The sequence below is a fragment of the Solea senegalensis genome, unplaced genomic scaffold (assembly GCF_019176455.1).
Source record: "Solea senegalensis isolate Sse05_10M unplaced genomic scaffold, IFAPA_SoseM_1 scf7180000012646, whole genome shotgun sequence".
In the NCBI taxonomy this organism is placed as follows: domain Eukaryota; kingdom Metazoa; phylum Chordata; class Actinopteri; order Pleuronectiformes; family Soleidae; genus Solea; species Solea senegalensis.
In genome coordinates this window covers 296,637-311,394 of record NW_025320662.1, presented here as the reverse complement: position 1 = coordinate 311,394, position 14,758 = coordinate 296,637, and the positions used below count along the sequence as shown (strand labels likewise).

At 39.3% G+C, this 14,758-nt stretch overlaps 3 protein-coding genes across 3 annotated transcripts; 1 reads left to right on the top strand and 2 right to left on the bottom strand.

Moving 5' to 3' along the window:
* Nucleotides 1-3,520: 3,520 nt before the first annotated feature.
* On the bottom strand, nt 3,521-6,323 carry med8 (mediator complex subunit 8). Its single transcript, XM_044014900.1, has 7 exons — nt 6,257-6,323; nt 5,511-5,632; nt 4,775-4,919; nt 4,554-4,694; nt 4,305-4,392; nt 3,987-4,226; nt 3,521-3,886 (listed from the first exon to the last, which is right to left on the bottom strand). Exons 1-7 carry the CDS (start codon nt 6,260-6,262, stop codon nt 3,801-3,803), a joined length of 828 nt encoding a protein of 275 aa, XP_043870835.1. The 5' UTR covers nt 6,263-6,323; the 3' UTR covers nt 3,521-3,800.
* A 372-nt stretch (nt 6,324-6,695) lies between these two features.
* Nucleotides 6,696-10,486, top strand: sft2d2a (SFT2 domain containing 2a). Its single transcript, XM_044014919.1, has 8 exons — nt 6,696-6,932; nt 7,042-7,131; nt 8,378-8,463; nt 8,692-8,773; nt 8,926-8,961; nt 9,337-9,395; nt 9,481-9,510; nt 9,610-10,486. The coding sequence occupies exons 1-8, from the start codon at nt 6,867-6,869 to the stop codon at nt 9,647-9,649; spliced, it is 489 nt and encodes a 162-aa protein (XP_043870854.1). The 5' UTR covers nt 6,696-6,866; the 3' UTR covers nt 9,650-10,486.
* Nucleotides 10,487-10,654: 168 nt separating this feature from the next.
* On the bottom strand, nt 10,655-13,503 carry lnp1 (leukemia NUP98 fusion partner 1). The gene is made up of 4 exons (XM_044014920.1): nt 12,783-13,503; nt 12,277-12,498; nt 11,790-11,876; nt 10,655-11,577 (listed from the first exon to the last, which is right to left on the bottom strand). Exons 1-4 carry the CDS (start codon nt 12,966-12,968, stop codon nt 11,374-11,376), a joined length of 699 nt encoding a protein of 232 aa, XP_043870855.1. The 5' UTR covers nt 12,969-13,503; the 3' UTR covers nt 10,655-11,373.
* Nucleotides 13,504-14,758: the final 1,255 nt, after the last annotated feature.

The window sequence follows — 14,758 nt, the reverse complement described above, 5'->3', positions numbered from 1 at the left end:
ACTTGGTCTTGGTCCCTCAAAGTCTTGGTCTTGTTTGGTCTCGCTCATAGACCACAGATAAAAAAAATTTAGTATTCCAGGTTCTTCCTTAAGCGGTGGTGATGGACAGACTGACAGATGAGGTTAGACAGGAATCTCCATGGACTAGAGATCAGGTGGAGGAAAAGCTTGAGAGGTGGAGATATGCTCTAGAAAGGAGAGGAATGAAGGTTAGTCGCAGCAAGACAGAATATATGTGTGAGAATGAGAGGAACCCAAGTGGAACCATGAGGCTACAGGGAGTGGAGATAAAGAAAGTGGAGGATTTTAAGTATTTAGGGTCAACAGTCCAGAGCAGCGGAGATTGTGGAAAAGAGGTGAAGAAACATGTTCAAGCTGGTTAGAATGGGTGGAGAAAAGTGTCAGAGGTAATGTGTGATAAAAGAATATCAGCCAGAATGAAAGGAAAGACATACAAGACAGTGGTGAGACCAGCGATGATGTATGGTCTAGAGACAGTGGCACTGAGGAAAAGACAGGAAGCAGAGCTGGAGGTAGCAGAGATGCAGATGTTGAGGTTCTCTTTGGGAGTGACGAAGATGGATAGGATCAGGAATGAGTCAATCAGAGGAACAGCACATGTTAGATCAGGGGTGTCAAACTCATTTTAGTTCAGGGGCCACATACAGCACAATTTTATCTCAAGTGGGCCGGACCAGTAAAAATAGTGAAATAATAGCATAATAACCTATGAACAACAAGAACTCCTTGCTTTCTTTCTCCTTTGTTTTACATTTAATGAAGGATATTTTTACAAAACATGACATTTCTTGAGAAATATAAGTGCAATTTCAACAATATCGTGCCTAAATGTACTATTTACACATCAAACTGGATCTAAAATGGCACAAACATTTAGTCACAGGTATCTGGAAGAGAAAAATATTGTATTTGACATTACGTTTAGATTGTAATCGTAGTGTAAAATTTTAACAAATTTATCCTGTGGGCCGGATTGGACCCTCTGGCGGGCCGGATCTGGCCCCCGGGCCGTATGTTTGACACCCCTGTGTTAGATGTTTTGGAGATAAGGTCAGAGAGGCCAGAATGAGATGGTTTGGTCATGTACAGAGGAGGGATAGTGAGTATATTGGTAGAAGGATGCTGGGGTTGGAATTGCCAGGCAGGCGGTCTAGAGGAAGACAAAAGAGAAGGTTTATGGATGTAGTGAAAGAGGACATGAAGTTAGTTGGTGTGAGAGAGGGGGATACAGAGAACAGGGTGAGATGGAGGAGGGTGATTTGCTGTGGTGACCCCTGAAGGGAGCAGCCAAAAGGAAAAGAAGTAGAAGAAGTCTTCCAGGTTCTTCCTCAAGCCAGAGAGGTAATGACAATGTATTAAATTGCCCCAAGGGGGCAACTGTGTTGTTTGAACAGAAGTGTAAGTGAAAATGAGCTTCTACATCTCACTGTGAGTTTCAGCTCTTCAGTAGAATGTGTCAGTTTTGTAAATTATTTACACAAATTGTGTTTCTGAACTTGTGGTTGTAAAAAGTAAACAACAGCAGTTCAGATTCTTCTCATGACTTTGTCTCTGTCCCTAAATGTCTTGGTCTTATTGTGGTGTCACCAAAGCTGGGTTTAGGTCAAAATCAAAGTCTTTGCTTCCTCTTTCCTGAATACAATCAAGATTGTTGGATATTTGAAAGTGATTTTTCTCTTATCTATGTCCATAGAGAACATCAGTGATTTTAACATCACAGCATACAGGAGTTGTTGATCAAATGTCTAATTATTGTCATTTCGAATTTTGAATTTTGAATTTTGAATTTGAAATATTTTCATTTACGAGGCAGCAATAGACCAGCAGCTAAAATCAATGATTTTCTCTATGGACTTTGGTGTAGAAGAGTGAGTGGTTTACAAACTTCAGTTTCATGTTGGAAAAGTCTGTCTGACAGTGAGATAAAGACGTGAACATGTGATGTAGATATCGTACGTAGATATTGACGTAGATTTTATTACAAAAATCAGTTGTTCTTCACTCTGCGTAACAGTAAGATTCGGGGACACAGGATATTATTTTATACTGAGAAAACACTGAGAACCTCTAAATATTCCACAGAAACAAGATGATGATGTTCTCGTGTTTGACGTTCAGGCCTCAGTTTTTGTCTGAAACCTGTGTCCACTCGCAGTTTTGTGCGGCTTGCAGGATGTTTTTGGTCTTTGTTTGGGATTTAATCCTCATCTGTGTGACCTTGTGCAGCTTTGAGCTGTCTCAGCAGAGTGTCTGAGCATGGCGGCTGACACAGCGAGACGTCTGCCTGTTTGGGGACAGAGGGCGTATGTAGGTCAGCCACGGGCCCACGCGCTGTGACAGCGGCACAGTGGCCACGCTGCCACACAGCAGCAGCAGGACACGGATTGGAGTGGACAGAGGGTGCCGGCGTGGAGAGAGGCCCCTCGCACACGTCAGCACTAATACTTTCTCATTTTCCCACTTAGACACTGTGACATTATCAGGCCACACAGCGACGTCCACACTCATTACTCTCACCTATGCTTTCTGCAGCAAAATGGAGGAGGAGGCGAGAGTGGGAGAAACGTCAGATCATGGAGAATGTCTGAAACGCTGGGATGTTCATTTGGTGGGAAATGTTGTGTCTGTGTCAGTGACGTGAAACACAAGTGAGGCTCAGTCGCAGCAAGGTCACAGTTTTGAAGATACAGAGCCACGTTGAGGGGATAATGATGCATGTTTTTGGAGTGTGGAGTTATGAAATCTTCATCAGTTCAATTCTACGATATCTAGATGTTAACGTCTTTATCTCACTGTTAGACAGATTTTCCCAAAAGGAAAGTGAAGTTTGTAAACCACTCACTCTCCCACACCAAAGTCCATAGAGAAAAATCAGTGATTTTAACATCACAGCGCACAGGAGTTGTTGATCCACTGTTGCCTCCATCACTAAGTTGAAATGACCTATTTCGTCAATTCGGCTTTTGAATACCTTCATTCAGATTAACCTCAGTGACACAAAGTGACCACACGAGGCAGCAGTAGACCAGCAGCTCCTGTGTCCCCACGAGCTAAAATCACTGATTTTCTCTATGGACTTTGGTGTGGGAGAGTGAGTGGTTTACAAACTAACATAAACTGCAGTTTGTCTGACAACAAAATTAAGCATCTAAATTATTCTTAAGACAGAGAAATCTACACCATCTTCAGTCTACAACATAAATACAATATGTATAATATATTAAACTCAGTGTAAATTCTTCTCGTCCTTTTATTGTCAGATAATAACTAGAAAAACGTTTTGTTAAAAAAAGGTTTTATTTATTTAGTTTATTCATCAAAAGTTACATTACACCTCAAATGCTCCTCAAATGGTATCCATGAATCCCTGAAGCTGTTTATCTATCAATAGCTCGAACAATAGTTCAAATAATTACTTTGTTAAAATACACAGCCAATCAGTATCTGTGTGTTATTTAAACACAGACTGAAAATAATTCATTTCACAAACAATTAAGTCTTCTTTTTTATTACATCTTTTATTAGAACAGTGGGGTTTTTTATTTGTACAGTTGCAAACACGGGCAGCTGTAACACAGTCACTGATGTCACACTGCCACCTAGTGGCTCAAACACTGCAGCTCAGAGTCACAGACTGAGTGTGAGTCACACAAACTTTAGCTTTATACACCGACAACTTGGAATACACCAAAAACAGGAAGACAATGGGCTGCGGTCCATGGATCATTGACCCACAATTTCATTTAGTCAGAAGATTATTGAGTTATTGAGAGACGTGTTCACTGCTGCGGCAGAGACCGGGTATAAGGATGCATGGAACCAGACGCAGATTTGATGTTGGTCTTGATGCTGCTCGGCATTTTTCCTGAAAAGTTATTTTCAAAAACAGAAGAGAGAAAAAGTTATATAATAGAAATCAAAGACTTGTGACACTGTGACAAAAGGACTTTTAAAAAGCCTCTTACCGGGCTGTCCCTGCTGCTGTGGAGCCCCAGGTCCTCCCATCCCTGCCTGCTGACCTGAACCTCCTCCTATAGTGACCTGCTGTAAGGTGGGCCCTCCGCTCATCATGGGCCCCTGTCCTGGATGAGTGGGAGCCACTGGACCAGGAGGTCTGCACTTGGAAAGACCTTTTCCAAACGCCACGGCTCCGACCAGAGCGTTTGTATCAGCCGGGTTAAACGAGGGTTTGTTTTGTCTCAACGCTGAAAAATACAATAAGAATAAAAAGCTACATGTTCCTTTACAAACAACAGGAGCCAGAGGACGAAGGTTAAACCTACATGAAGTCTCTGTGTCTCTGTCGTCTCGAGGATTGTTCAGCTTCTCCAGTAGATTAGAACAAACCTTATTCAACGCCTGGATTTGTTTCTGTACAGAACAAACACAGCAGCAGCAGCTGAAGTTAGAGTTAAATACTCAACACACAAGGTTTCTGTAGGTTTTAACCGTTACATTTAAGAGCTTTTAAAACTCTAGAGTGTCATTTTTATACAGTATATAAAGAAAAGAGTGCAGAGAAGCTCTCTGACCTGTGCCACTTCAGGGCCGATGCGTGCCGCCTCAGTACTCAGCTGCTTCTCCTGCTCCTCCACCTCAGGATCAGGCTTGGTTCGCAGGTAATCAGGTACGATCTCATGGCTGAACACCGGGACTCGCTGCTCTGTGAGTTTCTGACGGAGAAAAACAAAGGGCAGAGATGAACAAACAGAAGCTCAACTCAGGCCGTCGTGGATGTGTCAGAAATACTCACCGCAAGGTCTTCATCTCTGTCCGGAGACAAGAGCAGTGGAATTATGACCTGGTTACGAAAGGACGGCGTCTTCTCGTTCTTCAGGAGTTTGTTGATGGTGTTGAGTTGACCGGAGAGAAGAGCGAAGTTGTCCAGCACTGACGGCCTGAAAGACAAACGTCACAGGATCTGACTGAGAGATCACTCCACAGAGACAACGAACAGCTGTGGGGCCACATTATGGGATAGGAGGGCTACAAATAGCAATTATTTTCCCTAGTCAATTCATTTGTTGATTATTTTCTCGATTAATGGAGTACTTTGTTTGGTTTGGTTCATAAAATGTCAACAAATGCTTATCATGTTATGGAGAAAATGATGACGAGAGCTGTGAAGTTTTCAGCCCAGTGAGGCTCAAGCTTTATTTGGAGAATAACAGAAATGAAGCATGGATGCTATTAGAATTCAGCTTCTCTCATGTTGGTAAACATCTTTACAGAAACAGATAGATTGTGTATTTGTTCTGGTTATGCTAAATAATGCAAAAATGAAAAAATGATTGTGTTTTGGAGACCATTTCCTGGCTGAAATACTAATATGCCTCCATAATCAGTGTTTGTCAAACCTGGGATGTTCTCAATGATTAAAAAAAACAGTGTTTTTTAAATAACTGTTACACAAAAACATGATTAGCTACAGCATAATAAACAGAGCTCTTAAAGTTCCCTTTACTGTTGTAACATGGTTAAATACTCACCAGGCTAATCGCTCATATTCATTCTCTAACTTATAAATGAAACTGTGCAGAGCGTTTTTGACGTGAGCCACTCGTGAAGCCAGAGACTCCACTGACGCCTCCAGCTGCTTCTCCTCTCTGTGCTGCAACAAAAATAAACAGAAATAAACAAAAATGTCGTACATTTTATCTGTCGATACGTCGTGCGTATAAAAGAATGTTCATACAGTGAAACACAGGAGTTCATTTTAGAGCCGAAACAATTACAAAATTAATTGATTATTAATCGATTACTAAATTAATAGTCAACTATTTTGACAATCGATTAATCGGTTAGAAGCTTTTTCATGATTAAACAAGATTTCTGATTGTTTCAGCTTCTTTAATGTGAATATTTTCTAGTTTGTAGACAAAAACAATACATTTGAGAACATAATTTCCAGGTTCGACAAACACTCATCAATCAACAGACGTGTTATGGACCACACGATAAGTCGCTTAATCATAAAAAATAATAGACGGAATAAAATAATCGTCATTTGCAACTCCAGTTTATTTTTACCCTTTCTATGGTAAAAAAAAATTCCACTGAATTTTTACTGATTATCGTCATTGTTATGCTAGCCAGCTAACGCGCTAACAACCGTGCGAGCTAATCTAACGGATTATCAAGATGTATTAATCAAGAAAAACTACATAAAAAACCACCAAATAATTTATCACAGTTTTATAACATTATCGCAATTTTACCAGCAAAGCAACGTTACCTGCATATCTTCGGAGAAACCGACCGAAAATAAAGTCAGTGCACACTTCCGGTTCACGCTTGTCAAAATAAAAGCTCTCTCCTTTCCGCTTTAAAGCGTAATGGCACCACCTACTGTACCGGAGTACGTAAACAGTTCACAGTTGATAATGAATACCTTTCCAACTTTTAGAAAGAAATAGACGTGAATGTGTGAGAGAATTAATTATTAAAATCAAATAATTAAGGCCGGAAACGATCAAATATGAAAAAAGAAGCTGAGGAGACGCTGAGGGAAGACCGGATATAATTGATAAATACATATACAATCTTAGATTATATCATAAATAAACATATAAATGAATGAAACGGAAAAAGTGAAACAAATCTCAGAGTGAGACCTCTTTCTCCTCTTCCTCCTCTTTGCTCCTCCTCCTCCTCCTATCTCCCTTGCCTCTCTCTGCTCAGGTGTGATGAACAGGAAGTGTTCTTCCACCTGTGTGTGCAGGTAAACAGGTAAACAGGTGAGGCTGCGATGTGACGCTGTTTGTCCACGCAGACACGGACATTAACGGTAATCTAAGTCAAAGGATCGTTAATCGTTAGTAATCGTCGTTAATCGTTGGTGGGCGATGGATAAACTGAAGTCGGTGCTCAGTGGAGAAGAAGCGCGCAGGGAAGACAGGACCGTGTTAGAGGTAAAACTGTGATGATGTCACTGTGAATGAACTGTAACGTCACTCCTTGGATACATATATACACATATAAATATATGATGTGTGTATGTGTTTGTTTGTCACGTGACAGACTGTAAATGAAGCCTCGTCGCTGAGCTGGGCCACGCGCATCAAAGGCTTCGTGGCGTGTTTCGTGGTGGGAGCCGCCTTCACGGTGCTGGTGAGTGCGCGTGTATGAAGAAGATGGTGATGATGACGATGTGGTTCTTCAGGTAATTCTGGCTGTGAGGAATGTTGAGTGCGCGTGTGTTCATTCATTCAGAGACAATAACTCTGTCTCTGCTGCTGCTTTTATTTCCCTTTCTCATACTTTATCAAGTTTAAAGGCACAGTTCATGTGTTTTTTTTAGTGTGGTTTGATTTATTGACACATCGTCAGCACTGGTTTCTCTGGCTCATGCTCATGTTATCTACGTCAAATGTTCATGTCTTTATCTCACTGTGAGACAGACTTTTCCAATAGGAAACTGACGTTTGTAAATCACTCACTGTCCCACACCAAAGACCATAGAGAAAATCAGTGACTTTAGCTAGCGGGGACACAGGAGCTTTGTGTCACTGAGGACAATTCAAATGTAGGATTTCAAATGCCGAAGTCGTAAAATAAGACATTTGAACTTAGTGATGGAGGCAGCAGTGGATCAACAGCTCCTGTGTGTGTGTGTGTGTGTGTGTGTGATGCTAAAATCACTGATTTTTCTATGGGCTTTGGTGTGGGAGTGTCAGCAGCTTATGAAGTGGAACAAACTTCAGTCTCCTGTCAGAAAAAGCTGTCAAAGAAGAAAATAAAGTGGCCAAACATTAAGCCAAACTTTAGATGGTGAACAACTAAACTGACATACATTTGTATGAGCTGAGTCTTTTGTTTAGTATCTTAAAACCCTGGTGTCCCTGCTGGCTGCCATTTTACTGAGACTACATGTCTCATGTGCCTGCTGCCTCCACCACTAACTAACAGATGTGTTTGTTTGTGTTTGATGCAGCTCCAACATGAAATAAGGTTTAAACTATCAGAAAAAGAACAACAATGTTTGAATGGTGACTCATCAAATAAATGAGCAGTTTCTTCTTCATCATCCTCCTCCTCTTCATCCTCTCACCTGCTTCAGATGTTGGTGAGCGATAATGTGACGCTCACATAATTTTTTCATGAGCTGCTCCACTCTGCTCACATGCCCCTGGTATGTTCCTCTAAGTACCACTGGAGGGCACTCACGTTTGTGCGTGTGTGTGTGTGCTGGCCACTATGACCAACAGAGGGCGCCAGAGGCTTGTTGCGTGAATGGGGAGAAGTCTGCCATCTCTGATTGCCTTGTTGTACGTTGTTTTCTTGTGCACTGTGTTACTGCACGTTTAAAAAGGGCTTTATTGTCAGTAAAACTGTCATTCCTGACTCTGTCCTGCAGGGGGTGTGTGTTCTCTTCCTCCCCAGAATCGGCCTCACACTCTTCATTGTCTTTTACACCTTTGGAAATGTTTGTGCTCTGGGCAGGTGAGTGTCCAGCAGTAATCCATACAGTATACATATATATATATATATATATATATATATATATATATATATATATATGTGTGTATATACAAATCTGCTAATTTTTTTCCCCCCAACCTTTATGTTCAGCTTTATGTGCATATGTTTTAAAGTAATGAGGATAAATAGATGTCAGTTTTTATGAAATGACTGAGCATGTTTTGTGTTATTGTTATTGATCACATGCAGCACCATGTTCCTCATGGGACCGCTCAAACAGCTGAAGAGGATGTGCGATAAAACCCGAGCTCTCGCCACCACCATCATGATTGTGAGTAATTTGTTTGGTCCATAAATAAACTGAGACGATGCTGATCTTAACAAGCAAAGAACAAGTGAAAGTAAAGCATACATATACATATATATATAAATACATATATGTAAAAAATTGTGAACAATAATTGTGTTCATTCATCACTGTAGACCTGCCTGGTGTTGACTCTCTGCGCCGCCTTCTGGGTGAGTGAAGTCATCATGACAACTGATCTAATTTGAGTCCTTTGTTAAAGACAGCTATCTGAACAAAGGATTTCAAACACATAAGACATTTGAACTTAGTGATGGAGGCAGCAGTGGATCAACTCCTGTGTGTGTGATGTTAAAATCACTGATTTTCTCTGTGGATTTTGGTGTGGGAGAGTGAGTGGTTTACAAAGTCTGTCTAACAGTGAGATAAAGACGTGAACATGTGACGTAGATATCGTAGATGTAGATTTTATTTGGAGAGTCTTGAGTCTCAGCAGCAGAGGGCGCTCACAGTGCAGTGAGTGCCGATTGTGTGTCAGTTCTGTGGTGGTGTATATTTTTGTATTTTTAACTCTTTTGTCGTTACAGTGGAAAAACTTTGGACTGGCTTTGTTATTTTGCATCTTACAGGTGTTATCGTTTACCTGGTGAGTCACATTTTTATTGTTGTGTTTCTGATGTCAGTGTGAAGAACAGCATCAATGTGTGACATGAGTGTGTTTGTGTTTGCAGGTACAGTCTGTCGTACATCCCCTGTGTGAGGTTTGTGACTTTCGTCTGATTTAATCTGATTTAATCTGAATGAGATTTGGTTTAAATGCTCTGTGTCTGATGCTGGTGTGTGTGTGTTTGTGTTTGTAGAGAAGCCCTTTTAAAGATGTTGGCCATGTGTATGAAGTGAGCTGAATCTTCAGGCTGGATGACGTGAAGGGGGTGGAGTCTCTTTACTGACGTGTCTGCTGTGACGCCCCCTGCTGTTCACACATGAAGACACATTTTACGTCTATTGCTGTTTCCTCTTCTTGTTTTTACATCATTCTCTAAATGAATTAGCTATTTGTTACTACGAGGAGGATTAGGATTAAGACCACGTTTGACATTTTACTGGAAACAAAATTCAAAGAAATAAATAAGACATGACTGAGATTAAAGTCTGAGGGAAAAAAGTCTGTGTTCTGACTTTATTCTTAGAAAAGTCAGAACTTTAAGAGATTTAAGTCAGAATTCTGACGTTAGTATCAGATTAGAATCATGTTTTTTTTTTCTCAGAAATTAGATTGAATTCTAACTTTAATCTCAGAAAACTTAGAAAAAACTCCAGAACTTTTAATTTTAATCTCATAAATCAGATTTATGATATTTTATAGAGTTTTGAAGATTAAAAATATTAAAGTCTGAATTGTGCAGTTTGTATTGTCATTAGAAATCTGAGATTAGATTCAGAATTCTGATTTAATCTCCAATATCTGGGTGGAAAAAGTACTCTGAGAGATTAAAGACAGACATTTGTGAGATTATGATTCTGTTTTTTTTCTCAGATTCTGACTTTGATCTTCGAATTTTGGCTTTTTTAAATTACATTTGTAACATATGTAAATGTTTGTAATAAATAAATGTTAATGTTTTATCTCTTTTTATCATCTCATCTGTGTTGACGCTGATACGCAGCGCCTCAAAGCTCTGCCCACAAAACACAAGTGTTTTTTTGACATAATTAATATTTGATCTGTTTCCTCTCTGTCACTTTTCAGACAAATGTGTTTGAAATGAAGGCGGAGTCACAGACAGAAAGTTTGTTTGTTCATAAAACAAAAATAAAAATGATCAAAATGCATTTTTAATGTTTAAAGAACATTTTTACTTTCTATCACAATAATATTGTAAAATATTTGACACAAACTTAGAATTGATTCACTTGGCTATTTATTGACTTTTTACAACTTTAAAATACACACAATATGATTGACCACAAGAACTAATACACACAATCTTTCATTATCTTTCATTAAGACCACGACGCTGTCTGTGCCACATTAAAGCTGCAGTCAGTAATTTCCAGAAAGTTAATATCTGTGCACAGTTGCCACAGAAACCATTGTTTAGAACTGTGAATAACATCACACTTGAGTCAATGATGTTTTGGGTGATGTTAGGTGACAAGGACAGGATTTCTGTTTCAGCTACACTAAAAAAACTTGTTTTTGTAAGAAAACTACTCAAAATTCATTGTGTGCTCTGTTTTTATAGGAAAAGAGAAATTACATAACAACACCTGCTTCTACACGACCTGAAAATGATGTAAAAACACTAAAAATCCTACTAAAGACGATGAAATGAAGAAAAGAAAGAAGAGCAGCTGTGAGGTTGCAGTAGCACTGGCAGACACAGGGGGAGACAGAGAGCAGGACTGTTTGATACCAGAGAGCTGACGTTAATATTCTGTACAAACACGGACTCAGAGATATTTACCAACATTTGCTCACACTAAAGTGACCGTGTTTGGCTTAAACCTCATGTTGAATCATTGAAACGTGTCAGTGGTGGTTAGTGACACACATTTCTTTGAGGAAACAAAGTCAGAAGACACATTTTTATCATTTTTTAAGACCTTCTTCTCCGTCCTCATCAGCGATGTCTCCTCAGGGAAAACTGACGTCGCAGTGTGTGCTCCTCCTTGTCCTTGGAGATCGGTCCGTCCACAGACTTCCTTCTCACCTGACACGATGATGATGCTGCTGCTGCTGCTGCTGCTGCTGCTGCTGCTGCCTTCACATGACTGCTGCTGCTGCTGCTGCTGCGAGGCCGACACGCCTCTAACCTACGAACCACCTTCACCAACCAATCAGAGATAAGTTAGTTTAAACCTGAGAGACAAACACAGTGGACCACTGCAACATGAAAGTCAACCACAGACTTGTTAGTGGATCTAAGGAGTTTTTAACTTGTTTCTGGTCATTAAATCTTAAAATAAAGTTGTTTGATCTTTTGTCAAATGTACAGATTACAGCAGTAAATGAGTGAGGTTTTTGCAGCAGTTTCACCTCTTTGTGGTAATGATGTGAACAGTTCAACTCCTGAGCTTCTTCTCTCTGACGCACGTCATCATAACAACCGTCATCTGTTCTGTTCTGAAAAACAGAGAAAATAATTTTAATACCACAATAACTTTTTAAATTTTTTATTTAGTTTTTCTTCCTCTTCTGTGGAGTACACACACACACACACACACACACACACACACGTGTTTGACATTCATGACTTGAGGGGACAAGGCATTGACTTACATTCATTTCCTGGAGACTTACTCTAACCTTAACCATAATTACTACTGGCCTAATCCTAACCCCAACCCGAACCTCAACCTAACCTTAAAACATATCTTCACCTTAAAATGTAGTAATTTACGTTGTGGGGACTTGATTTTTGTCCCCACAAGGAAGACAAGTCCCCATAATGTGACTGTGGAAACAGGTTTAGATCCCCACAACATTAGTAATACCTGGACACACATTACACACACACACACACCGTGCTGGTCCTGTGTTCACGCACACACAGTCTCCTCTCCAGCGCCTCCGTGAGTTCAGGGATGGTAGTGATGCGTTTCTCCGTCATGGCCGACTTTGGTCGACTGTCATCTGAGGAGGAGGAGCGTCGAGCCCTCTGGTGACCTCTGACCTCCACCTTCTCCTCTCTGCTGCTCATGGCGGCTGTGTGGAGTCTGTTCAAACTCATGGTGTCTAACTGTGACTGTGGAGGATAACAAGAGGAGGAAGAAGACGAGTAGGAGGTAGGAAAATGAGAGGTATAGGAGGAGAAGATGAAGAGGAAGTAGGAGAAGAGGAGGAGGAAGTGAAGGAGAGGGGGAGGAAGATGAAGGAAAAGGAGGAGGAAGAGGAGAGGAGGAGGAAGGAGAAGAAGGGGGAAGAGGAAGTAGAAGTAGTCAGGATGTCATGATTTGGTAACTTAATAAAGTTTCTTCAAAGTCCAAATATTAATAAGATAGTAGGTTATAATAGTTGCTGAATCCTCACCACAGTGGGCAGTGACGCTCTCCTCTCGACGTGACTCTTGGACGCTCTCTTGAAACTGCGTTTCCTGTCTCGAGAGTGTCCGCCCTCAGCGCCATGACCCCAGTAACTGCTCATCCACTTAGTGAAGTTTCCATCGTCGTCTTCATCGTTGTCCATGGTGAAGGCAGGGAGAAGCCTGAGAGACATGATGGTGGACCCGCTCTCTGCGACTGTGTGACTGTGTGAGTGAGTGAGTGACTGAGTGACGACCTCTGTCCCTCCACACAGACGTGAGTGAGTGAGTGACCTCACTTCCTGCTGTTATTCCTGGATCATCTACAAACAAACTGCTGTTTGTCTGTTTTACATCCAGACATTAAACATGACAATCTACTGTGTGTGTGTGTGTGTGTGACCTGTGCTTTCATTGTTTCCATCACAGTGACTCAGGCCTCGAGGCCTCAGGCACACAAGTGAAAACTCCAATACTTTCCACTCACTGACTCCATCAAAGGTGTCGATAAATATGGAGTGAGCCATGAATGAGTGAAGCTGCAGGGACGACATTCACTCTGTCACACTGCAAAATATTGATCTTCAACTAAATAAAATCTGCTTTGTCTCTGGGAAATGATGAGGATTTTTCTTTACTAAAAACATCAAACAGGTTTTACACTAGAAAAAATCTAACTGTGTCTTAATAGTATTACAGCTACAACAAATACAGATAAATATAGATAAATACAGATAAATATAAATACATATAGATACATACAGATAAATACAGATACATACAGATAAATATAGATAAATATAGATACATACAGATAAATATAGATAAATACAGATAAATATAGATAAATACAGATACATACAGATAAATAAAGATAAATACAGATAGATATAGATACATATAGATACATACAGATAAATATAGATAAATACAGATAAATATAGATACATGCAGATAAATATAAATAAATACAGATAAATATAGATACATACAGATAAATATAGATACATACAGATACAGATGTCTTTGAAAACAGACTCACAGTCAGAGACGGTCGCCTCAGGCTGAACTCAAATATCTGCTCACAAATGGAACACAGGATTTATTCTCCTTATTATAAGAGAATAAATCACCCAAATGTTTGTTAAAACAATGTGTTCAATTTAGTTTGAATAAACTCAATAAACCTAATTTGCTAATGATATTCAAACTAAACTTTATGACTATATTATTTATTAACTTAATTACATACATGAATGATTAAGTTACATAAATACAGAACTCAATTACACAGGTTAATAACAGTGAGCAGCACATGACAACAGGCTTAGAAAGTATGTAAGATAAGATAAAATAAGACAAGACAGGATAAGATCCCTGCAGATGTTTTTTTTCCACTTATTTACATGTTTTTTTTGGAATAAATTACATCTCAGCTTTGTCTTCTTAGACAATGTTTTTACTAAACAAACACAAACATACATGATGTAAACATACTGTTCAGAGGCACTTACAGTGGTATAAGTATAATAAAACCCTTAATATACTGTAAAATAATATTTGCTGTTCTTCAAATTAACTTTTCAGAAATGTTTGTTTCTTTTCAGCTATTCAATTAACTAAAGAGTTATCTAAAATGTAACATGTGTTTATTGTTTCTATTATGTATTTTATAATGTATAATAGATGCATTATTTAATTATATAATGTATAATTATAATTTTAAAAATAATCATGTATTATTGACTTTGGACAAAGTTCAACATAGTTATTAGTATGTCTACTAGTAATAATATTATTAGTAATAGTCAATATTAGTGTGACGATAATAACATACTGTGATACTAGTAGTAATACTAATAAAGTTGATAGTAATATAAATGCTAATATATGAATCGTAACAGTAATAGTTTGCAGTATTTGTAATAGTAAGCATAAAAGCAATACTATAATAATGAATTACGGTTGGTTTTTAATCTTTCTT

What these genes read in the sequence shown, in the direction of transcription:
- lnp1 (XM_044014920.1), bottom strand. Translation starts at nt 12,968, where the DNA reads ATGTCTCTCAGGCTTCTCCCTGCCTTCACCATGGACAACGATGAAGAC. An exon ending in GAGCGTCACTGCCCACTGTG is followed by an intron (nt 12,499 to 12,782) that starts GTGAGGATTCAG and finishes TATCCTCCACAG; the next exon opens with TCACAGTTAGACACCATGAG. An exon ending in GTGAACACAGGACCAGCACG is followed by an intron (nt 11,877 to 12,276) that starts GTGTGTGTGTGT and finishes TCTGTTTTTCAG; the next exon opens with AACAGAACAGATGACGGTTG.
- med8 (XM_044014900.1), bottom strand. An exon ending in CAGAGACACAGAGACTTCAT is followed by an intron (nt 4,227 to 4,304) that starts GTAGGTTTAACC and finishes TGTATTTTTCAG; the next exon opens with CGTTGAGACAAAACAAACCC. An exon ending in ACAGCAGCAGGGACAGCCCG is followed by an intron (nt 3,887 to 3,986) that starts GTAAGAGGCTTT and finishes ATAACTTTTCAG; the next exon opens with GAAAAATGCCGAGCAGCATC.
- sft2d2a (XM_044014919.1), top strand. Translation starts at nt 6,867, where the DNA reads ATGGATAAACTGAAGTCGGTGCTCAGTGGAGAAGAAGCGCGCAGGGAA. An exon ending in GAGCCGCCTTCACGGTGCTG is followed by an intron (nt 7,132 to 8,377) that starts GTGAGTGCGCGT and finishes TCTGTCCTGCAG; the next exon opens with GGGGTGTGTGTTCTCTTCCT. An exon ending in CAGGTGTTATCGTTTACCTG is followed by an intron (nt 9,396 to 9,480) that starts GTGAGTCACATT and finishes TTGTGTTTGCAG; the next exon opens with GTACAGTCTGTCGTACATCC.